At 47.3% G+C, this 25515-nt stretch overlaps 2 protein-coding genes and 1 pseudogene across 2 annotated transcripts; 2 read left to right on the top strand and 1 right to left on the bottom strand.

Annotated features, from left to right (window-relative positions):
• The first annotated feature begins 2816 nt into the window (after nucleotides 1-2816).
• LOC109782745 (high mobility group B protein 13) lies at nucleotides 2817-5309 on the top strand. Its single transcript, XM_020341363.4, has 7 exons — nucleotides 2817-3414; nucleotides 3547-3696; nucleotides 3789-4184; nucleotides 4269-4400; nucleotides 4482-4586; nucleotides 4674-4765; nucleotides 4870-5309. The coding sequence occupies exons 1-7, from the start codon at nucleotides 2881-2883 to the stop codon at nucleotides 5078-5080; spliced, it is 1620 nt and encodes a 539-aa protein (XP_020196952.1). The 5' UTR covers nucleotides 2817-2880; the 3' UTR covers nucleotides 5081-5309.
• Nucleotides 5310-6286: 977 nt separating this feature from the next.
• LOC109782744 (CO(2)-response secreted protease) lies at nucleotides 6287-9494 on the top strand. Its single transcript, XM_020341362.3, has 8 exons — nucleotides 6287-6547; nucleotides 6656-7048; nucleotides 7130-7661; nucleotides 7756-7862; nucleotides 7992-8234; nucleotides 8322-8436; nucleotides 8523-8730; nucleotides 8826-9494. Exons 1-8 carry the CDS (start codon nucleotides 6372-6374, stop codon nucleotides 9383-9385), a joined length of 2334 nt encoding a protein of 777 aa, XP_020196951.1. The 5' UTR covers nucleotides 6287-6371; the 3' UTR covers nucleotides 9386-9494.
• Nucleotides 9495-14997: 5503 nt separating this feature from the next.
• On the bottom strand, nucleotides 14998-24000 carry LOC109782743 (uncharacterized; annotated as a pseudogene).
• Between the last annotated feature and the right edge of the window lie 1515 nt (nucleotides 24001-25515).

Below are 25515 nucleotides of genomic sequence, written 5' to 3'. Positions count from 1 at the left end.
CTGATTTCAGCATTGAATATACCTCAGGAATGGTCTTTTCCATCCCCTACATATTGAAGTTCATCACAAAGCTCTTGTAGCTTGGTGGAAGCGACTGAAGGATTCTGTCAATGACCGCGTCATCCGGGAGATTAACTCCCAGCTGAGACAAGCGGTTGTGTAACCCAGACATTCTGAGTATGTGCTCACTGACAGAACTATTTTCCTCCATTTTACAACTGAAGAACTTGTCAGAGACTTCATATCTCTCGACCCGTGCATGAGCTTGGAAAACCATTTTCAGCTCTTTGAACATTTCATATGCTCCATATTTCTCAAAACGCTTTTGGAGCCCCGGTTCTAAGCTGTAAAGCATGCCACACTGAACGAGGGAGTAATCATAACGTCTAGGTTCTCTGGGATGGGTGCTTCACCTAGCGGTGCTTCTAGGACATAATCTTTCTTGGCAGCTATGAGGATGATCCTCAGGTTCCGGACCCAGTCCGTATAGTTGCTGCCATCATCTTTCAGCTTGGTTTTCTCTAGGAACGCGTTGAAGTTGAGGGCAACGTGGGCCATTTGATCTACAAGACATATTGTAAAGATTTTAGACTAAGTTCATGATAATTAAGTTCATCTAATCAAATTATTCAATGAACTCCCACTCAGATAGACATCCCTCTAGTCATCTAAGTGAAACATGATCCGAGTCAACTAGGCCGTGTCCGATCATCACGTGAGACGGACTAGTCAAGATCGGTGAACATCTCCATGTTGATCGTATCTTCTATACGACTCATGCTCGACCTTTCGGTCTTCCGTGTTCCGGGGCCATGTCTGTACATGCTAGGCTCGTCAAGTCAACCTCCTAATGATGTGATCCCGTTATCAAATGGCAACACATGTCTATGGTTAGAAAACCTTAACCATCTTTGATCAACGAGCTAGTCTAGTAGAGGCTTACTAGGGACACAGTATTTATTTATGTATTCACACATGTATTTAAGTTTCCGATCAATATAATTCTATCATGAATAATAAACCTTTATCATGATTTAGGAAATATAATAATAACCATTTTATTATTGCCTCTAGGGCATATTTCCATCATCATATATTGTTGCAAACGGTGGATGAGTTCATAGATCACCAAGCGGGTGCATGGGATGAAGATCTGATTAGAAATTTATTCTTATCCATTGGTGTCGAAAAAAACTTTTGAATCCCTCTCAGCCCACTTATGAAGGATGATTTTGTTGTCTGGAACAAAACAAAATAGTTTCCCTTCACTGTCTGGTCGGCATAATATGTTGAATGGGGCCATCGGTACAGTGTTAGAGGATGGACAAGGTGCAATGGAAACGAACACCGTATGGGAGATTCTATGGGATCTCAAGTTACCAAGTAAAATTAATATTTTTCCTTTGAAAATCTTTGCATGGAATTATTCCAGGATTGGATGTGTTAGCAAGTAAGCACATTAAAACATCATTTTTGCTAAAGCACATCTAGATGTGTTCTAAGTATTGTAGATCAAAATCCTATGTCATTGATTTTATACTAAGATTCGTGCAAGCATTATCTTTTGTCTATTTTCTTTTTTCTTTCTAGTTTGATTGAGTCACTTAGATGCGCAATAACTAGGACAGACCCTTAAACATCTCCACAATGTGGATGGGAAGCTGAGGATATTCTCCATCTACTCCCTCCGTCCCATAATGTAAGACGTATTTTGACACTAGTGTAGTGTGAAAAAACGTCTTACATTATGGGACGGAGGGAGTAATATTTACTTGTGGCCGTGCAAGAGAGGTATGGAGGGGCTTCGGCCTGCTGGATGAAGTGAACATGCTGCAAATTGTTGGTTGATCTGGTTATATGTGGTCCTTGAAGAAGCGCTAAGGAAAAATTGGCAGTTGCCGCCGGTGTTGGCCAATCTTGGAGTTCGTGGAAACGTTTGTCGTTGCGGCATCGTATATATGGTGGCGATGACGACAACTGATGAAAGGGTGAAAGTGTTGCTTCTACCACTAGCACAACCTTTTCTATTCAAGCACTCGCTGCAAATTTTGAGAGAGCACCTTCGACAGCTATACCACATGGAATAATATGGACAAAGCCACCTCCTGGTACGTGTAAACTCAATGTAGATGCGGCGTTCTTCGAGAATGGCTCAGGTGGAGCAGGTGCTATTCTGAGAAACTACCGAGGAGAAGCAAGCAATGTCAGGTGCATATTGGGAGCTTGATCACCTAATGGATGCAGCCACGACAGAGGCTACTGCTCTTTTAAAGGGGTTGCATCTTATTGAAACTCTGGAATGTTCTCCAACAATTATCGACACTGACTATTCAAAAATTAACAAAGCGTGCGGCGGTGACATTGAGATTATGAAACCAAATGCATCATGATGGAAAGCTTTCATATTATTCGTACCCTTGGCACGATTCTTGACGTACAACCCAGCTAGATTTGCTGTTGATTCTAGTTCCTCTTTTGCTTGGGATGGTGATCCTCCCAGTTATCCTCCTAGTTTAATTTCGCAAGACATTTGACCGATGGAATTGTTTTCCTTATGCAGTAAAGTGAGCCATGAAGGCTTTCCATCAAAAGAAAAAGTAAAAACACCGTGTAAATTTATGGATTTCCTGTGCAATTGACACCTTTTACGCCAATGGTTCTGCTATTTCGAATTGGGCCATTGGAGTACAGTAGATTGGAAGCCGCGTCCCTTCGTCACCGCTGAGCCGCACACGTCACCTTCCTAGCTAACGAGCATTCAAAATTCAAAATTTGTGACCGTTAACCCCTTAATCCCTTATAAAAGCACACGGATCAGATCACCGGCCAATCCATCCCCATCACCGCACGCATCCACATCTCTCTCCTCGGATCGATCCCATGGCGACCGTGGCGGCCGGGAGCAGGAGGAGCGGCCGGAGCCGCAAGCCCCTCGCGCCGGTGCTCGACAACGACGCCAACATCTCCGCCGGAAGGGCCGACCTCGCCGCCGCCCTCACCCCGCAGCCGCACAAGGCCAAGAGAACGTCGCCCAAGATGCAAAAGGCGGAGGCGTCCCCGGTAGCCGACGAGACGATGGGAACGCCTCCCGCCCAGGACGACGCCGCCGACGTCTCCCTTGGGAAGGCGGATGTCGCCACGGCACCCGCCTCGACACAGAAGGCGAAGAGGGCGTCGTCCAAGGGCGGCAAGGCCAAGGGTGCGACGCCGTCGATGGCCGACGAGCTGACGGAGCTGCAGGGGATGCTAGAGAGGCTGCGGCTGGAGAAGGAGAAGGCGGAGGAGATGGTGCGGGAGCGGGACGAGGTCATCCGGCAGAAGGAGGAGGAGATCGAGACCAAGGGCAAGCAGCAGGAGCGCCTCCAGGCCGAGCTCAAGAAGATGCAGCGCGTCAAGGTGTTCGAGCCCACCATGGTATGAACCTGCAACGATCTGCTTCACTTTGTTTTTCGTTTGTAATATCTGTACATGCGTCCTCTTACCTGGCAGATTGCATTCTCTGTGATTAGTTTGGATTGAATCTGTCTGATCTGAATTGGACTGCAGAACCTTCCTCTCGTCCAGTCTCTTCTCGGCAAGGACCAGGAAGGAGATGACAAAGGCAAGAGGAAGAAGAAGGGAAAAGGCAAGGCCGGCAATGAGAGGAAGAAGCCAGCACCGGCGTACATTCTGTGGTGCAAAGACCAGTGGGCGGAGGTGCGAACCTTGAGAATTGAAACCAAACATCAAATGTTTTCTCTGTCTCCTTGCCTGTCAGGTGTTTGATGAAATATCTACCGTCTTTTCAGATCAAGAAGAGCCCCGATGCAGACTTCAAGGAGGTCTCGAACGCTCTGGGCGCCAAATGGAAGACCCTGAGCAACGAGGAGAAGCAGCCGTACGAGGAGAGGTACCGGCAGGAGAAGGAGGCCTACCTGCAGGTGGTCGGCCAGGAGAAGCGCGAGGCCGAGGCCATGAAGCTGCTCGACGAAGAGCAGATGCGCTGGACGGCGAAAGAGCTGCTGGAGCAGTACCTCAAGTTCAGGCAGGAGGCCGAGGAGGGAGACGGCAACAGCAAGAAGGCAAAGAACAAGAGGAAGAAGGAGAAGGATCCCTCCAAGCCGAAGCAGCCCATGTCGGCCTACTTCCTCTACTCGCAGGAGAGGCGTGCCGCGCTGGCCGCCGAGAAGAAGAGTGTGCCTGAGGTAATGGACTGGCTGTTGGGCTGTCTCTCTATATAGTTTCAGTTTGTCTGTTGGTCTGATGAAAGAATTTTGGTGCTCTCGCAGATTGGTAAGATCACAGGGGAAGAGTGGAAGGGCATGACGGAGGCTCAGAAGGCTCCTTACGAGGAGGCTGCGAGGAAGCAGAAGGAGGGATACCAGAAGCAGATGGAGGTGTACAAGCAGAAGAAGCTTGAGGTGTGGAAATTGTTTGGTTGCAGAGTATTAATATTGTATAAAAGAAATGAAGGTATCTAATGTGGTGTAGTACTTTATCAGGAAAACGCGAGCTTAGAGAAGGAAGAAGAGGAGCAGAAGAAAATCCTCAAGCAGGAGGCTCTGCAGCTTCTTAGGAAGAAGGAGAAGGCAGACAACATCATCAAGGTATCTATCCCCAAGTTCCAGATGGAATATCCATCAGCATGGCCGTCATGTAAATTGCTTCGTGCGATTGATTTTGTTTTTGATCAGAAAACCAAAGAGAAGCGTCAGAGGAAGAAGCAGCAGCAGAACGCCGACCCGAACAGGCCCAAGAGGCCCGCGTCTTCCTTCCTGCTCTTCAGGTTTGGAATGCGTTTCTTCTTCCTGTCAACATAAACTCTGTACGCAATTCAATTCAAAATTGTGCCATGGCTAACAAACTGTTGCATTTTCTTTTCAATTGCAGCAAGGAGGCTAGGAAGCAGCTGGCGGAGGAGCGCCCCGGGGTGAACAACACGACGCTGAGCGCGCTCATCTCGGTGAAGTGGAAGGATCTGAGCGGCGCGGAGAAGAAGGTGTGGAGCGAGAAAGCGGCCCAGGGGATGGCGGCGTACAAGAGGGAAATGGACGAGTACACCAAAGCTCACACCTCCGCCTCCTCATCACTTGTTGCTTAGGGTGCTGTGTTGTCGCGGTGCCACTAGGTTCAACTGTTACTTGAGTTGAACTATGAACACTCAAGGATTCTCGTCTCTGAATCCTGACTGAGGGAAGATGTAGCCAAATAGACCTCTAGTACTGGAGTGAGGTTATTTTCTGTGTCCTGCATGCATGGTTGTTGCAGCAAACTGCATAATGCAAAATGCTTGGGAAAATTTCGACAACTCCATTGGAGCCGGGTTAAAATCGTCCGAGTTTACATCAGTTGTACAAGTACAAAAGAAGCTTTTGCTCCCATCCCATGTACTACCCTACTTTGGTACCGGCCTTCCAGGCAGGATGATGCAACAAGACACATAAATCGCATCAAATACCTTGAACATGATCGTTTTGAGCTTTGCATTTTCCATTTGAAGGAACTGCCACACTGTATTCTCAACTCGCCACGAGATTACATTACAACAGAGTGCCGGCAGTTAGTGGCAGTGGCATTGAAAACTGATTCAGGCTTCATCTTACATCAGTGACTCTGGTACATCTTGATAGCAAGTTAACGTCCGATTTCTGACGATTTAGGCAAGCCAGCCGCATTAACCCGCAAAAGTGCTCGGTGGATAGCGCGGTGAACTGCCGCTGCCCGCCTCCACTACTCATTACCGGGGCGGTGGTGGAGAGCAGAGTGTAAAAACTGATTTGGCTCCAGTGCCTGCCCGCTCTTCGCTTGCCTTGCCGTGCTGATCACTTGTAGGTAAAATATAGTACATATACTTCTATCAAGGCAAGCACGACTCCACTGGCACGTCACTACGCGTCTAGTCTTCTTCTTGCGAATCACTACCTGTCTGCCTAGATGTACCACGATCGATAGGATTGGGCAAATACGTCTCGTCTGCGGTAGTTTTTATGGGCATGCACGCGGAAAGTTGCCCTATCCTGTTCCAGCTCCAGCCTGAACCACGCATTGCCACTTCCTTCCAGTCGAGATAAGGTGACCAGTGAGGATATCACACCGAGCGAGCACTACCTTCCACTCCGGTTAACGCAGGCAGGCAGGCAGGCGCGCGTGGGAAATCAGAAATGCATGCGCCCTATCTGTACTATACTACTGCTAGGTAATGCACGCGCCGTCACGGCCCACCATCGACCCATCTCCACCGCAACTCATGGCCACGATCGAGCTCGCGTGTCCTATAAATGGTGCAACTCATGGCGGGGCAGTGCACATTGCAAGGACGCAAGTGACTTATTACACAGCGTTGAACTGACAGAACTAACGAGCAGTAGATACGTCATAGATAGGACACGGCCATGTGGTTCCCGCTCTGCTTCGTCGTCGTCGTCGCTCTTCTGGTCGCTCCGGGAGGGTGCCAGGGCGACAAGGGGAGCCAGGTGTACGTGGTGTACATGGGCGCCGTGCCGCCACGGACCTCGCCTGACTTCCTCCGCCAGAGCCACCTCCGCCTCGTCGGCACCATTCTCAAGAGGTGCGCATGCAGCTCCGCCTCTACGCATGCTTAAAGATTCAGTTAAAAAATGTCTGTCAATATTCAAAAAGTAAATCGCACGGCGTTTGATTTGATATGCATCCGCAGGGGAAAGCTGGCGCAGAGCGTAGTGGTGCAGCAGTACAAGCACGGCTTCTCAGGGTTCGCGGCGCGGCTGTCCAAGGACGAGGCCGCCGCGCTCAGGCACAAGCCCGGCGTCGTCTCCGTGTTCGCCGACCCCGTGTACCAGCTCCACACCACCAGGTCCTGGGACTTCCTGCAGCAGACGGACGTGAAGATCGACTCGGCTAAGCGCCGCTCGCCCAGACCCACGGCGGCGTCGACGTCGGCGCCGACCACGGACACCATCATCGGCCTCCTGGACTCCGGCATCTGGCCCGAGTCCCCCAGCTTCGACGACGCCGGCTTCGGACCCGTCCCCAGCAAGTGGAAGGGCGTCTGCATGGCCGGCGACGACTTCAACACCTCCAACTGCAACAAGTGAGTCACACACCGATACTGTTCTAACTCGCGTACGTGACATGTGTCATCATTTTTGATTAATTTTGCGGTGCACTGCAGGAAGTTGATCGGAGCAAGATACTACGATCTCGGCGAGGTGGACGGCGGCCGGACCCGGAGCAGCGGCGGCTCGCCGCGAGACGCGGCGGGGCACGGGACGCACACGTCGTCCACGGCGGCCGGGAACGCGGTGACCGGCGCCTCGTACTACGGGCTGGCCCAGGGGACCGCCAAGGGGGGATCCGCCGCGTCGAGGGTGGCCATGTACCGCGTCTGCTCGGACGAAGGCTGCGCCGGGTCGGCCATCCTCGCCGGCTTCGACGACGCCATCGGCGACGGCGTGGACGTCATCTCGGTCTCCCTCGGCGCGTCGCCCTACTTCTCTCCGGATTTCTCCGAGGACCCGATCGCCATCGGCTCGTTTCACGCCGTGGCCAAGGGGGTCATGGTGGTGTGCTCGGCGGGCAACGCCGGGCCGGAGGCGTCCACGGTGGTGAACGCGGCGCCGTGGATCATGACGGTCGCGGCCACGACCATCGACCGCGACTTCGAGTCGGACGTCGTGTTGGGTGGGAATAGCAGCGCTGTCAAGGTACTATACATGCCTTGATTTTGTTTTTGCAGTAGCATTTCTAGGTTCCTCAAAATGAAATTTAACTCTATTTTTATTGGTCGTGTCAATGCAGGGTGGGGCTATAAACTTCTCCAACCTGGACAAATCCCCGAAGTACCCGTTGATCGCAGGTGCATCAGCAAAGTCTAGTTCGGCTTCTAGCACTTCTGACTCAGCAAGGTACACACATACATGAACCAATTAAGCACCAAAGGACCATATGCAATACCCATGATTTTATAATTTCAAATAAACAGATAAATTTGAATAAAAGTCTCATGTATGCCTTGCTCCAATGATTTGGTGTAGTCACTGTGAGCCCGGCACCCTGGATGCCGGCAAGATCAAAGGCAAGATCGTGCTGTGCAACCACTCGCAGAGCGACACGTCCAAGATGGTGAAGGCCGACGAGCTCCAGAGCGCCGGGGCGGTGGGATGCATCCTGGTGAACGACTTCGGGAGGGCGGTCACCACCGCCTACCTCGACTTCCCCGTCACGGAGGTCACCTCCGCCGCCGCGGCCGACCTTCACAAGTACATTGCCTCCACAAGGTACGCACGAATTTGTATGCACCGACCATCTTCCAATTAAGCTCACTCTCAATGCACGTCAAGCTCACTTTGAATGTATGAAATTAGCGAGCCCGTGGCGACGATCACGCCAACGATCACCGTGACGGAGTACAAGCCGGCGCCCGTCGTGGCCTACTTCTCCTCTAGGGGCCCGTCATCGCAAACCGGCAACATCCTCAAGGTTGAGTTCAGCCTAAACCGGCCCTTGGCCAGGTGATCGATATTGTGTTGTGTATGCAGACTAACGCGTCCATGTCGTATATGCAGCCGGACGTGGCTGCGCCGGGGGTGAACATCCTCGCGTCGTGGATCCCAACGACGTCACTTCCGGCCGGCCAGAAGCAGCCGTCGCAGTTCAACCTCGTCTCCGGGACGTCCATGGCCTGCCCCCACGTCGCCGGGGCCGCGGCCACCGTCAAGGCCTGGAACCCGACGTGGAGCCCGGCGGCCATCCGGTCAGCCATCATGACAGCAGGTATAGAATCAAACGAACTGACAGATTAATCGTGTCCAGGCCAGGCCTGGGGCTCAAAGTCTGAATTTCGACCGTGTCTACCGTGTGGCATGCAGCAACTCAGCTGAACAACGACAAGGCTCCGATGACGACGGACGCGGGGACGGCGGCGACGCCGTTCGACTACGGCGCGGGGCAGGTGAACCCGACCGGCGCGCTGGACCCCGGGCTGGTGTACGACCTCGCGGCGGACGACTACCTGAGCTTCCTCTGCAACTACGGCTACGGCGCGTCCCAGATCAAGCTCATCACCTCCCCTCCGGCCGCCTTCAGCTGCGCCGGCAACGCGAGCAAGGATCTCATCTCCGACCTCAACTACCCGTCGATCGCCGTCACGGGGCTCGGCGCCGGCGCCAGCAGGACAGTGACCCGTGAGGTCACCAACGTCGGAGCGCAGGAAGACGCCACCTATACCGTCGCCGTCAGCGCGCCGGCCGGTCTGGATGTGAAGGTCGTGCCCAGCAAGCTCCAGTTCACCAGCAGCGTGAAGAAGCTGGCTTTCCAGGTCACCTTCTCAGGCAAGAACACAGGGGCCAAGGCCGCCCTGACAGGATCCATAACATGGTCAGATGGGAAACATACAGTCCATAGCCCATTCGCAGTCAGCAGCAGCTGAAACGTGAAATCTATGTATGTACTACAAGATGAGACCTGTATATCTCTCGTCTAGCTATACGTACAATGTAGTAGCACCAAGTTGCTGGCATTCTGGTCATGCAGTTTCATGATCAACTCAAACTATAATGGATAAAGCGCTCTCGGAAGTCGGACCAACTCACAATTGTGTAACATAATCCATAAATGTTTAAAAAAACATACTATTGTGTAACATCTTTATCCAAAAAATACAATTGTGTATCATAAACATAATGAAGACCTAGCTAGTATGCTGATAATGAAGACCTTGCTACCGAGCACTTGTGAAGCCCCTCCTCCCCTTCAGACCTGGCAGCGACACGACCAGTGGAGCTCCATCGATCTCATCGGTGTTGGACACGTGGATGTGTCACTAGTAGAAAATGGGGCTTTTGTCCCGGTTGGTAAGGGCTTTTGAACCGGGACTAAAGGGTCGTTACTAATGCCTTCCCCTTTTAGTCCCGGTTCTTACACGAACCGGGACTAAAGGCCGTCCACGTGGACGCAGCCTGGAGCTCCACCTTTAGTCCCGGTTGGTGTTACCAACCCGGACTAAAGGAAATTTTATGATATTTTTTTAAAAAAATAAAAAAAAATTGCGATTTTTTTTTATTTTTAAATTTCTGAATTATTTTAACCTCTAATCTCTAATCACCACCCCTCATCACTGCTCAATTTATTCTCTAATCTCTAATCACCCCTCATCATTCCAAATCATCTAACTTTCCGGACGGTCACCCATCCTCTCACTACTCCAGCCTGAGCACGCTTAACTTCCGGGTTCTATTCTCCCTCGTTTCCAAGTCTGCACTTGTTGTTTTCCTGACAATAGTAAGATGTCAATTCTATTAACCCTCAGGAATTTAGCTTGAGCATGAAGTGACACATTTCACTGTTTGAGTTTGAAACTATTGTTTTAAAAAACAATAATTATTTAGTAACACTAATATTTCTGGAATAATTAGTTTGACCATTGTTTGACCACTGTTTGACCACAGTTGACCAGATTTGACCAAAATTCAAAAAAACTGAAATAATTATTTAGTAACACTAATATTCTAGAATAATTAGTTTGACCATTGTTTGACCACAATTTGACCACAATTTGAATTTTTTTGCCTCTCCAGATCTTAAAAGCCCCGTATCTTTCGAGTAGATGATTTTTCATATAAAAAACTTTTTCATCCGAGTTCGTATGCAAAAGTTATGCCCATTTTAAGAAATTCCAGAGAGATTTTGCAAATAAAGTCGAAATTCATATTTGTTAATTTTCCCAACAACTAGACCACATATCACATGGGAAACTTATTTTATTTTATTTTTTCGACATTTCCATCATTTTCTTTTGTTTTTTCTAAAACTGAAAAGGTGGTCCGGGGGGGTAGAGTTTGATGGGCCCTTTAATAGCAAAAAGAATTTTCATAAAGAATGTTTTTGTTAGACATTTTAATAGCAAAAAGCATTATCATAAATATTTTTTTGTTAGAAACTAAAATAACAAAATCTGTTTTTGAATAGAATCATAAAACACAGTAATAACAAAATCAAAGAATTCAAATTTGAAAACTAATGGCACTAACAGAAAGTTTATAATTTTTGTGACCTAAAAGCAAAAAGAATTAAAAAATAAAATTTAATAAAATAAATAAAAATAGCAACAGTAAGTATTTTGTTGTAAGTAGAAACAAAATAAAATAAATAAAGCAACAAAGAAAAAAAAGTGCCATCTACTGGGCCACCACGGCCTGGATACGACTAGAAACCCAACCATGGGCCAGGATTCAGGCCCGCAGGTGGCCCAGTAGGCCCACAGGCACACAGTGTACGGTTAGGCCCGAAAGCCTGCAATTGAGAGGAGCTCGAGAGGGTGGGCGCAACAGCGCTTATAAACCACTCTCGAGCTCTCTCAACTAGCGAGGTGGGACTAAACTTTGGCCGCGACGCGGGCAGCACATGTCCTTTGGTCCCGGTTGGTGGCACCAACCGGGACTAAAGGACTAACCTTTAGTCCCGGTTGGTGCCACCAACCGGTACTAATGAGCATCGCACCCTTTAGTCCCGGTTCGTGGCACCAACCGGGACTAAAGGGCCCAGGTGAACCGGGACTAATGCCTTAGCCGCACGAACCGGGACCAATGCTCACATTAGTCCCGGTTCATGACTGAACCGGGACTAATGTGAATATTACCCTGTGACGAAAGCCCTGTTTTGTACTAGTGTGTGGACATCGTAGCCACTGTTGGCTGCCTCGCAGGTCTCAACTCCGACATGATTCTGCTCTATCGCGCGCTTGTGGGTCTCGGCAACAGGCAGCCAGATTTATGCACCTCCTTCTCCGCTGACGAGGAGGTTGACGACGTAGAGGAGCTGGCCCCGTTGACGTCACCGGTTGCCAACTGCTCGTTGGCATGCTTTGTCTCGTCTCCTTTGTCTTCCCTTTGAAGTGAGCATCGTCCAATCGAGCTTCATGTGAGCACTCGATGGAATCCACACTTCCCTCCAAGGCTTCTTAGAGTGGATCTTTGGCGATGATATTTTTTCGCTTTTTTTTTGCCTCGACATTATTATGTAATGTGTGGTGTTGTAGTCCGCTCCTGTGGCATAGTCGAGCAACTTGCAGGGCTGATTGGTCTGGGTTTTGAGCTTTCTGGAGCGAGCAGGGGCTGCCTCTTGTGCGAGTTGTGTTGCAGATCGCTCATGTGTCGTGTCCTCTTGGTGATGCCAGTGTTGGCTTCACGGAGGACATTAGAACGGAGCCATATGATTTTTTAATCCCCCGTGCTAGGGCTAATTCATCGTTGCTGCCTGCCTTGCCCTCAATGTAGTCACTCTTTAATTGTGAGGACCGCTCCATGGGTCTTGGCTCCGGTGCTGCAAATCATGCCTGGGATTCAGGAGCTATGTGGGAACCCTGCTTCGCTTCTATCAGTGGAGGATCTTGACGTGGACTTGCTTGTGACCTCTATTGTGTCTTTGGTACCCACACCATCCCTAGCCAGCATTCGCTTACGAGGAGTGTGCTACTTATGATGCTTTTGGTACTTATTCACCAGATTCCATTAGGCATGTGGCTTCTGTGGTTGATGATGATGCACGGCTTGTGTGTTGCCGCCTGTTCTCGGGCCCGCTTCATCTCTAAGATTGGCGATTTTCCTCGCCAGCTTGGATGCTGCTAACCATGGATCCCGCATGACAATTGGTGCCTCTTGAAGGAGAAAGCAAATCAGGGGCAAAGTAAGATGGGTGTCACTACCACCCGATCTAACTACATGAAGGAGAAATAAAACAAGAACAAAATCATGACGGGTAGGAATTTGGATTTTTTCCATGCACGGGAGGTCTCATGCATGGATTAGGCAACTGATTATTTTAGGTTGCACCTGTATACAACTTTTAGCAGACACGAATTTTGTCATTCATCCAACCTCTCATGCCTTTTAATTTTATCTTAAAATTTATATCTATTTTATCTTTTGAACCGAAAGTCCAAATTAAGTTTCGTTTGCATATTAGTGTTTGTTGCAATGAGTACTTTCAAATAAGGCTAATTTTCAATACATCTAGACACCTTTTTAAAATTTTACCAAGTTTCAAATATTCTTGATAGTCGCAATATTAAGTTTTATGAAGTTTTACTACATTTCATTTGTTTTTTTAGAAACTTACTAAAGTTTATAAAACTTGACAAAACGTTGGAGCTCCACGTGGTTTTAAGTTTCAGTTCTGAAACTTACTGATTTTATCGTTCATTTCTATTAATTTGAGAGGTTGAAAATTAGCGAAAATTTAAAAACGTACCATAACATATTCAAAATTGGTCTTATTCAAATATCTCGTCACAAGGAACACAAATATTTGAACAAAACTTAATTTGGACTTTCAACGCAGAAGATATAATAGATTCAAATTTGAAGATGAAATGAGAAAGTATGGGAGATGGGGGAGAGGGGGGGGCGAAGCATGCAAGTAGGGCTGGGCGTTCGGTTAATATGGTTATTACGGTTCGGTTTATTCGGTTTTTTATAATTTCAGTTTTGGAGAAATGGCAACTGAAATAATCACACAGAAATTAGCCACCGAACCATATTAACCATAATATATCGGTTCGGTTTATTCGGTTAACCGGAAAACCGAAGTACATGCACCAATCAAAGCCACGCCTTATGAGTGGCTATTTGCATTGCACAAACTACAAATAATAATGACAAGAGCTAGCAACCTTAACAGAAAATATGATAGTCAAAATGTCACATCATTGGGTGTAACGACAGTATAAATGGATAGTGAACAAAGTCTCACGTACGGACATATAACAAATAGTCTCACTTATGTAGCAGCAAAAGCAAATAGCATAGTTCTTATTTTCTCACACACAAGTGGAGGGAAATCAAACAAAAGGCTATCAAATAGCTGACTGGTGACAAAAACGTGAATAAATGGGACTTCATCACAGGAACAAGACTTCAAGATCTCAGATATGCAGTACTACTTCCATGTCTTCATACTGCACATGTACACAAGATCCATGGATAGAAATCGTATAAATACTTGCTGATACACTAGCTCGTGACAGCCGTTTCATGCAAAACAATATTAAAATATTCCTAGTAGTAGTAGATCAATCTAATCACTTGCATGGAGTCACGTTACGTAGTGTACCAGCTACTTGTTTTGAGATTTCACAGATTAATTAGAACTGGAGAAGCTAGCGGAACAAAAGGACTGCAGAACGCCGACTCGCCGGAGCCGACTCGATGAGTAGCTGATCGTGCGTCTAGGGATTGGAGAGGAGAGGGCGCCGCCTAACGAAAGGATGTATGGGCTATGATTAGGGTTTCGCGGACGTGTGAACGTGTGGTGATTATGTATCTACATTAGTTGGGCCGAAGGACAAATGGGCTGCGCTCAACCGCTCACAAGTCATAGCCACAGTTACGTACAGGTACAGGGCACGGGCGTACGGCCATCTTAAATAATAGCGGTTTCTTCGCTGATATCGGTTTGTGACCGCAGGAAACCGAAGTTGCACCGAACACCGAATAGAAAACGAAACTGCCACCGAACCATAAAACCATACACCGAATAAACACATAAATCGGTTAAATCGGTTTGGTTTTCCGATTTTCGGTGTGACTGTGCCCACCCCTACATGCAAGCATCATGCATGATTGCATGGGAATCTCCAACAAAATGGAGAGCTGAAACATCCACAGAATATACCATGCAGGGGTGAATTGCTTTCTCTGAAGGATAGCACTAAATGGAAGGCTTGTTCAGTTACTTGATCGATGTCTCTCAGCCTTCTACGTGGTCTACGTGGATTTGGTTGTGCTCATTATCTTTGTTGATTTGGTTGTGCTGTATGTATTTACCTAGCCTGCTGTATCACTTAACTATGGTCCTGAATATAATGTGTGTGCCTGCTTTTTGAGAAAAAGTGCCCATCACAGTATTGGTGCGTCTTAATTATGCTAGCATTAATATAACTCCAAAGTTCAAACTCATATTCAACAAGGGTATTGGGATATAAAATTAGTAGTAGGAAAATATTTCTTGTTCTTATTCTGCAATGGTAGAGCAACGTAGTGGCTTCTAATATAGACCGAAGCTCTGGTGATGCAGCTTCTTCATATTCTTGGGAGCAGGCTCCTTGGGAGGCAGAAGCGCAGTGCTGAGAGCTTTGCGAGTCACCAAGGCAGCTTTAAGTAACCCCATAACCTGTTACAAAATCAGCAAATTTAGCGGATCAGAGGCTGGCAACTTTTATGATCGTCAGACGAAATGCATATATTGATAGAAATACCAACCTGGGGTTTTGTGAGAGCGAGCTCTTTCTCCACAAGGTCCTTTCTCTGAACCTTGGCTTCACTAATAACCCCTAGACTGCTTGCTAAGGACAGAGGAAGAACATGTAGATTGTCAGTAACCATGAAACTCTGAGGCCCCTGCTTGACATATGCTTCTCCAGTGCCACTTTCTTCTCCCTTTGGTAGTTTTGGGTCACACTCAAAAAGGCTTGCTTTCTTTACATCAGCGCTGCAATTTTTATATACCAGTCCGTAACCGGAAACATAACCCTGTTCGTGACAACGGGCAAGATCCCTGAAACCGCCGATCTTGAAGCACTTGATGCAGCCATCGATATCTTGCTTATATGGAGATAGTTCTTCAACCTGAAGCATCTTACTAGTGCCGCAACCGAAGAAGGGTGGCAGGTTTGGGTACAGTAGCGTGATCTGGCATCCTGGCCTCAAGAATCCTTCAGCACATCCATCTATGCTACTGTAAAGATTGTCAACACATCCTTTTGATGTGCATTTCCCATACCTTTTCACTATGGATCCCAGTGGTATGCTCAGCAATCCCAAGAGAAGATCCACAAAATCGGCACCAGCTTCAGCATACAACACAGATGAATTGTCCCTAATCTGAAGAACTTTAATCTTAACATTGTTTAGCGTGTGCTCAGCATCGTTTTCTTGTTGAGGATGCAGGTTACCGGGGAGAATATCTGCGACTGAATCGTCAGGCGCCATGGCAAGATCAAAATAGTGACCAGTGAAAGGGTTCTTCGACGTTAATGATCTCTTGAGCAGGCTAATCATCTGTAGCAAATATATCATATCTAAGTCAAATAGTACAGTAATAGTTTTAGGCAAACTACAGCAAATTTAAAGTTTCAGAGTAATAGTTAACATCTAAGTCAAATACTAGTAATTTCAGGAAAAGTGCAGTAAATTAGAAGTTTCAGAGTATTGCTAAAAAAATGTTGCGTCAAAAGGAGTACCGCTCAAAAACAGAGTTGAGATAGACAAACCTTGTCTGAACTAAGTTGGAGAGTCCTCTGCTCAAGACTGGAGAGATCCTGAACTTCAAACTTGTCCAAAATGGATAACATGAGAGACGTTGAGGCTGGAGCCACATGGAAATCATCGGTGACGATGAACTTCACGTCCTCTTTGACGAAAACACCGACATCAGAATCACCACCACTGGCAGCGCTGGTGCTACCATCATTCTCCGGCCTCTGGCCGGCGAGCTGGAACATGGCCTTGCCGCATTTGCAGACAGCGCCGCGGACGGAGCTGAAGGCGCCTTCACCATACGCGCAGCAGCTCGTGTCAGCGCAAACATAGACCTCCCCGTGCTTGGTGTCGTCAACTCTGACCTTGAGTTGACAGCACTGCTTCGCCGCAGCGTTGATGGGACTGAGAAGCATCGTCTTGCAGGCCTCAGTTCTGAAGAGGCGAAGTAGGGAGCCCCTCCACGCTCTTGTAGAGCTCGTCCAGGCACCTGGCCTGGGACTGCTTGCCGAGGAGGCGAACGACGGTGCCGAGAGGCAGCGTGAGGAAGCCGAAGAGCACGTCGACGAACTCCCTGCCGGACTCCGCGAAGACCACCCTGCTATTCTCCCCGTCCACGAAAAAATGCCGTCTTGGGGATATGTTGTGCGGCCCAAGCGGCAGGAGGTTGCGGAAACCTGAAGCGGCAGATGGATCGCCTGGACTTCGTGTGCAGAATTGAATTGGTCCTGCAGTTTCCCACTCCTTCATTTTCCACATGAAGTTAGGGTGTTTAAGAGTGGAGTGGATATGAATAATGCAACCTCATTGAGACAAGTACTGGACGAATATTGTGCTAGTTCGGGACAGTTAGTCAGTGAAGAAAAAAGCAGTATATTTTTCAGTCCAAATGTTGATATTGATGTGAAAGCTGAGATGTGTGCAGAATTAAATATTATGACAAAGGCAATTTCAGATAAATACTTGGGCCTCCCTGCTATGGTAGGCCTAGATAGAAGTGACAGTTTCACCCACCTTGTGGAAAGGATTGTCAACAGACTGAAGGGGTGGAAAGAGAAACTCCTCTCTATGGGGGGCAAAGAAATTCTACTTAAGGTTGTGATTCAGTCTATTCCTGTTTTTGCCATGGCTGTTTTCAATATTCCCAAAAAAATATGTAAAGAGATCACAGATGCAATGTCAGGTTTCTGGTGGGGTGACACGGAGGAGGAGAAGAAAATGCATTGGCTAGCATGGTGGAAAATGTGTTTCCCAAAAGATAAAGGGGGTATGGGGTTTAGGGACCTTCATGCTTTTAACCTAGCAATGTTGGCAAAACAGAGTTGGAGAATGATCACCAACCCAGAAACATTGTGTGCACAAGTCTTGAGAGCAAAGTACTTTCTGGATGGGAATTTATTAAAGGCCGGTCCAAAAAAGGGATCATCCTATACTTGGCAGAGTATTGTTGCTGGGTTACAAACTTTCAGGAGAGGATATATTTGGAGAGTTGGATCAGGAGAGAAAATAAATATCTGGGAAGATCACTGGGTGCCAAGTAGTCCCACAAGAATGGTCTATACAAGGAAAGGTAACACTGTTCTTAGAACAGTGGATGAACTCATTGATCCATACACAGGATCATGGGACGAACAGTTGATAAGAAGCATTTTTATAATAGTTGATGCGGAAAGAATTTTGAGAATTCCTCTCTCAGAACATTTGCAGGAAGACTTTGTGGTGTGGCACAGGACCAAATCTTTTACATTCTCAGTTCGTTCAGCTTATTACACAGAATGGGAGCACCAATTTGGTTCCCGCAGTATCACTACTGTGGGGTCAGCTGGTACTAATCCGGTCTGGGCTGTGATTTGGAAACTCAAAGTCCCTAGCAAGGTTAAAATATACATGTGGCGGGCTCTGCGTGGAGTGATCCCAGACATGGGGGTTTTGGCACACAGGCACATCAAAGTGTCTCCCCAATGCCCTATTTGTCAACAAGAAGCGGAAGACATTCGTCACCTGCTTTTCACATGTATGCGCGCACAAACAGTATGGTCTGCCCTTGGTATTTCGGACTTGATAGATAGAGCTTTGGCTGTTGATCGTTCTGGAATCTGGATCTGTGGTGCTTGAAGAACTATTAAGATGGCCGAAGCAGAAATCTCCGGTCCTCGGACAACTTGGTTTTCAAGAAACTGTGGCCGTTGGTGCCTGGTACATTTGGTGGGAGAGAAGAGAGGCCTTGAAAGGAGTTAGCATCAAGACTCCGGCGAGCTCAGCTTTTTCAATCCATGCAATTACAGCAAATCATGCAGGACACTTGCCAAAGGAGTCCGTGGAGAGGGTTACATGGAGTAAACCACCCGTCGGCATGTACAAGGTAAACACTGATGCCTCCTTTTTTGAGGATGGATCGGGTGCAGTTGCAGCAGTGGTCCGAAACTCCAGAGGGCAAGTTGTGGCGGGTGAAGCAGAACCTGTACAAACTTCTGATACAACCTCGGCGGAAGCTCTAGCTCTTCAGCGTGGTCTACAGCTGGTTCATCGATTAGGCTGTTCAAAGGTGATCATTGAATCGGATTGCATGGAGATCATTGAAGCTTGCAATGGGGTGACGGAGGTTAGAGCACCATACTCAGCTATAATGGCGGATTGTTTCCAGCTTGCACACGAAATTTCAGATCTTAGATTTGTTTTCTGTCCTAGGGATGCTAATCGCTTGGCACATACAGTAGCTAGACATGCTTACGATTCTAAGCTCGTTTTGTCTTGGGAGGATGAGCCCCCCCCCCCTCCCCCCCCCCCCCCCCCCCCCCCCCCCGTTTTTATCCTACCGCATGTACTCAGCGATGCAACTTTCTCGATCTTTGAATAAAGTGTTGAACTGGCTTCCCTTAAAAAAAATGAGTGGAGTGGATCAGTTACCTTATCGGAAGTTTACTTAATGTCTGCTGTAATATGTCAACTTGCAAATTAGCAACACAGCCTCCAAAAAAAAACAGAACTTGAGGGTCATTTGATTTTTCTTTTCTCAAGGTACTCACAATGCGTTGTCACTTAACTCGTTTTCTTAGAGCATCTTTATGATTCCCTAAAAGGTGTTAGAGGAGTAAAGTTTTGGTTTTGCTTCTTTAAACGGCACCTAATTGATCCCCTATCGCCCTTAGAGTAGTAATTTTTTTACTCCGGAGCCATCCCGACTCTCAAATATACTCAGCCACCCGCCCGTAGAGTAAAAGTTTTGCCCTCCGTCAACTATCCTTTGCCTGCACCGACACCCGCTACCTCCGCTGACCTCCTGTCCACTCCAAGACGCACGCCGGTCGTTGTCGTGCCGGAATTAAGCTCTACTGCCGCTGCACGCCGGTCTTTGATGCTCTAAAATTAAGCCTCAACATCAAAGGGAAGGGGAATTAAGCTTTCTTTGATGTAATATCATAAAGAATGTTATTATTATTTGATATCAATAAAGATAGCTATGATGGGCTTCCCTGAAAAAAGGTGCAACATTAGCACATCCCACTCCAATGCATACCACAACACCGTATGGAGAAAATTGACCTTAATCAACTTAACAAAAAGGTCTAGTACAAAATAGATCCTAATCAGTCTTAAAACATGCATATGTCTCGATGTATTGTAAACTTCATCTCGGCACTTAAGGATGCACATGGCATGATAGAAATTTAAAAAAAGGCATCACGGTAAATGAATATGAAATGGGAGAAGAGAGATGTAGAGAATTATTTTATTTAACACACTACAAACATTTAAGTATCTAACGTAAAAAATGGCATACCCAGTTGTTCCTCAGGTTGCAGTACAAGAATAATATGTGAGAACCAAACGTCACAACATAAATGGGTGATTATAAAGGTGCTCTACAGGTGTCTCCAAAGGTACTTGTTGGGTTGGCGTATTTCGAGATTAGGATTTGTCACTCCGATTGTCGGAGAGGTATCTCTGGGCCCACTCGGTAATGCACATCAATATAAGCCTTGCAAGCATTGTGACTAATGAGTTAGTTGCGGGATGATGTATTACGGAACGAGTAAAGAGACTTGCCGGTAACGAGATTGAACTAGGTATCGAGATACCGACGATCAAATCTCGGGCAAGTAACATACCGGTGACAAAGGGAACAACGTATGTTGTTATGCGGTCTGACCGACAAAGATCTTCGTAGAATATGTGGGAGCCAATATGGGCATCCAGGTCCCGCTATTGGTTATTGACCGGAGACGTGTCTCGGTCATGTCTACATAGTTCTCGAACCCGTAGGGTCCGCACGCTTAACGTTACGATGACAGTTTTATTGAGTTTTGATGTACCGAAGGAGTTCGGAGTCTCGGATGAGATCGGGGATATGACGAGGAGTCTCGAAATGGTCGAGACGTAAAGATCGATATATTGGACGACTATATTCGGACTTCGGAAAGGTTCCGAGTGATTCGGGTATTTTTTGGAGTACCGGAGAGTTACGGGAATTCGTATTGGGCCTTAATGGGCCATACGGGAAAGGAGAGAAAGGCCTCAAAAGGTGGTCGCACCCCTCCCCATGGTCTGGTCCGAATTGGACTAGGGAAGGGGGGCGCACCCTTCCTTCTTTCTCCTTCCCCCTTCCCTTCTCCTACTCCCACAAGGAAAGGAGGAGTCCTACTCCCGGTGGGAGTAGGACTCCCCCCTATGGCGCGCCTCTCCCCTTGGCCGGCTGCCTCCCCCTTGCTCCTTTATATACGGGGGCAGGGGGCACCCCAGAGACACAACAATTGATCCTTGAGATCTCTTAGCCGTGTGCGGTGCCCCCCTCCACCAAAGTACACCTCGATAATACCGTTGCGGAGCTTAGGCGAAGCCCTGCGTCGGTGGAACATCATCATCGTCACCACGCCGTCGTGCTGACGAAACTCTCCCTCAACACTCGGCTGGATCGGAGTTCGAGGGACGTCATCGAGCTGAACGTGTGTAGAACTCGGAGGTGCCGTGCGTTCGGTACTTGATCGGTCGGATCATGAAGACGTACGACTACATCAACCGCGTTGTGATAACGCTTCCGCTTTCGGTCTACGAGGGTACGTTGACAACACTCTCCCCTCTCGTTGCTATGCATCACCATGATCTTGCGTGTGCGTAGGAATTTTTTTGAAATTACTACGTTCCCCAACACCTAGGCGGTACGAGTGCTTCGGTGAGGAATCAACTTGTGATTTGCCCCTAGAGAGTTTGTGAAGGTTTGGAGGCCGCCTCAAGGTCTACCACTAGTGGTTGAGAAATGTCTGGTGTTGTCTCAAAGGGAGAATAGGGCGATCATTCGTGGCATTGGTGTGCCTTTGTGGTAACATCCACCTCTCTAACGGTGACTAGCTTCCCTTCAAGGAAGTGAACATTGTGATACAGGCACAACTTGTGGTTTACTTTGGTCTCTTGACCTTGCATTCACTATATATTGTTGTGCTCATTATGTTGTGTTGGCCAGTTCACTCAAAGAGATTATTTAGGCCTACATTTTATATTTCGCAATTCATACTTGCTCCTATTGATATATCTTGTGATTAGTGTGAATTGCTAACTTGTGTCATACACTTCCATATCTTGTGATATTGCTCAAGTAAGTTTGTGTAACTTATTTGTGATTGTTAGTATATTTAGGATTTGTGCTTGAAAAGTATCCTCTTAGTTTATTTTCGCATCAGGATAAAGCCAAATTCGTAGAAGTTTTTAAAACACTTATTCACCCCTCTAGGCGACATCATGGTCCTTTTAATTGGTATCAGAGCAATGTCTCTCTTTATTAGGCTTCACCGCCTAGAGAGTATCGATGTCGACTGGTGATTTAGTGCACAACAACACTTTTGATTTTGATGGCACAAATTATCACCTATGGAGAATTCTCATGCTTTGTCACTTTTGGGCTATGGGCCCAAATGCTTTGTGAATTGTTCTTGTAGGAATTTCTATTGTAAAGCACGGTCCTTCTCCGTCTATTAGGGATAAGTATCTTGATTGTGATGCTTCTCTTATCATTCATCAAGCTATATCCTTTGAAGTGTTTAAGGTAGTCACAACTTGCAAATCGGCTCATTAGACTTGGACCAAACTTGAAGATATATATGGTGGGACCAATCTTGATGAAGATAATATTCTTTGGGAGGAGTTAATGGAGGAGTTCTCTACATTTTTAAATTATGAAGAGCTTTTTGCTGCTTCCACCTCCAATTACTTGGACACTCCATCATCTTTCTCTTCGCCAGAAATATCTTCTGATGATGGTGTTAAGCTCATTATTGATAATCATGCAGAGAAACTGCCTTTAATGGTTGTTTCCGAGCGGCTTTATGACTATATGAGCCACCAAGGCAAACCGGGTGGCAAAAGCTTCCTCTGTGAGTTTAAACATGTCATTAATTAAAGCAATAGGTCTAATTTGGCGGATATTATTAGCACCTTTGACCTTGTGAATAAGGGAGTGAATCACGTAGTTTAGAGTTTAATATCAATCGTGCCTAGGCAAAAACCCATGATAATCTTGTATTTTAGAGGTTGTACCTCAGAATTTCTTAACGACGACACCAAAAAGCCGTCTGGGCTTCAGAGCCGAACTGGAGGAGGAAGAGGCCAACCGGCTAGATGGTAATAGTAGTAATTTGCAGATCCAGGTTCAACGGGTTTATGATATGCGTACGATTTAGCATACGAACATCCATAGTCCACGGTTTCTCTACCAAAAGAGAACATTCATGGTCCATGTTCAACAAGAGGCTAAAATCACTTCGGCAAGCGTATAATTTTTCTTCCTCTTATTCATCTGATGAACTGCAAGAGTAGGTCTCGTAGCCGTAGCACTAGTGACACGGCTTCTTATTCTCGAGGCAGAAACACAAAGGTGAGAGCTTTGCGAGTTACCAAGGCAGCTTTCAGCAGCTCCAGAACCTAAAAGTTCAGTAACACTTTTACAGTTAGAGAACCTGGGGTTTTATGATCCGAGAGAGTTTTATGATTTGTGGTCTACTGTGAAAGAGAATCACAACCTGGGGTTTTGTGAGAGCGATTTCTTTCTCCACGAGGTCCTTTCTCTGAGTCTTGGCTACACTGACAACCTGCAGAGTGCTTGCCAAGGACAGAGGAAGAACTTGCAGATCATCGGTCACCATAAATTTCCGAGGCTCCCGCTTCACATACCCTTCTCCACTGTCACGTTCTCCATTTGGTGATTTTGGATCGCGTCCAAGATGGTCTGTGGTTCTTGCATTTTCTGGGAAATATTAATGAGGACGACTAGGATGCCGAAATTCCTGATGAAAATAATCAGTATACGCAGTTAGCTTCCTTACGTGGATCCTGTTCTTCAGCTTGAAGCAACTTACTAGTGCTGCAACCAAAGAAGGGTGCCAACTTTGGGGACATTAGCGAGATCCGGCTTTCTGATCTCATGCATTCTTGAGCACTACCATCTATATATGTTGCCGTACAGATTGTCAACACATCCTTTTGAAGCGCACTTGCCATATGTCTTCATGATGGATCCAAGTGGTATGCAAAGTAGGCCAAAGAGAAGGTCCACAAAATTGGCACCAACTTCTGCATACAGCACCGATGAGTTGTTCTTCGTCTGAAGAACCTTTATCTTGACATCGTTCAGGTTGGGATCGGCATCATTTCCTTGTTCAGGATACATGTTCTCGGTGAGAATATCAATGGCGGAATCATCGGACGCGATAGCAGTATCGAAGTAGTGAGCAGTTAAAGCGTTGTTGGACGTTAATGATCTCTTAAGCAGGCTAATCATCTGTAACAGATGGATCACACACATGTCACGTACGAGTTCTACGCCAAGTAGAATATTTTGCAAGTGTCGGCTCATATTGTTGAATATATAAACAGAGTAGCTGTTTTTGCAAAAAAAACTCAGTGTAGAGGCCTACTGGAAGGGCAATACAGCTAGTAGAAGAGCTCTTGTGTACTCGGGCTATAGTAACAAAAATATTTCAAAGGCTACTGAAGGTATGGTGGTCAAAGTAACCAAAGCTGCGAGTGATCTCATTGTGAAAGAGAAAGGTGCTGCATCGTCTTTCCTGGCGACTGGAGGTCCAGTCCAGGGAGGCCACTCGCTCGGCCAGGAGGGCCGGGGGCAAGGACCTTCTCTGCCGGTGCCCGTAGGAGCTGCCTCGGGTCAGGTGGACCTGGATCACGGGCCACTCGAGCGCGCTAGCCTTGGCCAGGAGGGCCAAGGATTGGCGGCCAGAAGGGTGCACACCAAGGGGGCGCTGCAGGTTGACCAGGAGGGTCGTTTTCCTGTAGCGTCCCTACACTCCATGCGGGGTGGTGATCATGGTCAGGTGGACCAGAATGCATCACTGTACGCCCTTGCACCCCCTACTAGCGAAGGCCAGGAGGGCCAAGCGCTAGTGGGGGGAGCGGCTACCACCACGGCTGCTGTACCTGACCAGGCGGGCCAGGACATGTTGCATCAGGGGAATAGTACTTCCCCAATCAGGTCTGTTGCGGCTATGGCTGCGTACCAGCCTAACCTGGTCGGCCAGGAGGGTAGGGAGGCTCTGCAGTGGGGTGATCAACTCCTCTTTCGCCCGGGGGTGCTGGAGGCGCTGTCGGGGGCTGTTGCTGCAAGACTTGCTACAAAAAATACCACTGACACCCCTATTTACACTTTCAATGCTACAAAGAACTCCATGCAAGGAAAGACAAAAGGAAAGGGCAGAAAAGGAAAGAAGGGAGGAGGAGTTGGGAGTTCAGAGGAAGCACGCAAGAACATTATAGGTAAAAAAGAAGCCTCTATGAAGCTCCAGCAACTGGTAGTGAGCTAGATTTCTCTTTTGAGAAAACCATGGATTGCTATGAGCGTATTTTGTATGGGGACATAAATGTATCTTCTAAGCGTGTATGTACGGATAGAGTGGAAGCTGTGAGAGATGGAAATGGGGTGGTTACTCACGTATCAAAAGAAGTTGAGGAGAAAGAAGAGGCTCCGGGGCAGCAGAGAAGGGAGTCGGTTGGATATGATGGTGCATCGGCGGCCTCCGAAGAGGAGGTACGCCGAGCCAAATGAGAATCATCGGATGGAACTACCATGGGATGATCTCTCCCACGGCGGTTCGCGATCTCTTGGATCTACAGGAGCGTACCAAAGCAGAGCTAATTTTCCTTTCAGAATCTCACTTAAATAAATGTAAAGCTGATGAGCTTCGTCTATTTTTTAAATTTCGATTCGATGTTTGTAGTTGAGAGCGATAAACGGGCGGGCGGCCTTGTCTTGTTTTATCAGAATATGAATAAAGTTGAGTTGAACTATGTGTCAAATAATTTTATT

Source organism: Aegilops tauschii, chromosome 2, assembly GCF_002575655.3.
Source record: "Aegilops tauschii subsp. strangulata cultivar AL8/78 chromosome 2, Aet v6.0, whole genome shotgun sequence".
Classification (NCBI taxonomy): Eukaryota; Viridiplantae; Streptophyta; class Magnoliopsida; order Poales; family Poaceae; genus Aegilops; species Aegilops tauschii.
This window is presented reverse-complemented; position numbering and strand designations above follow the sequence as displayed.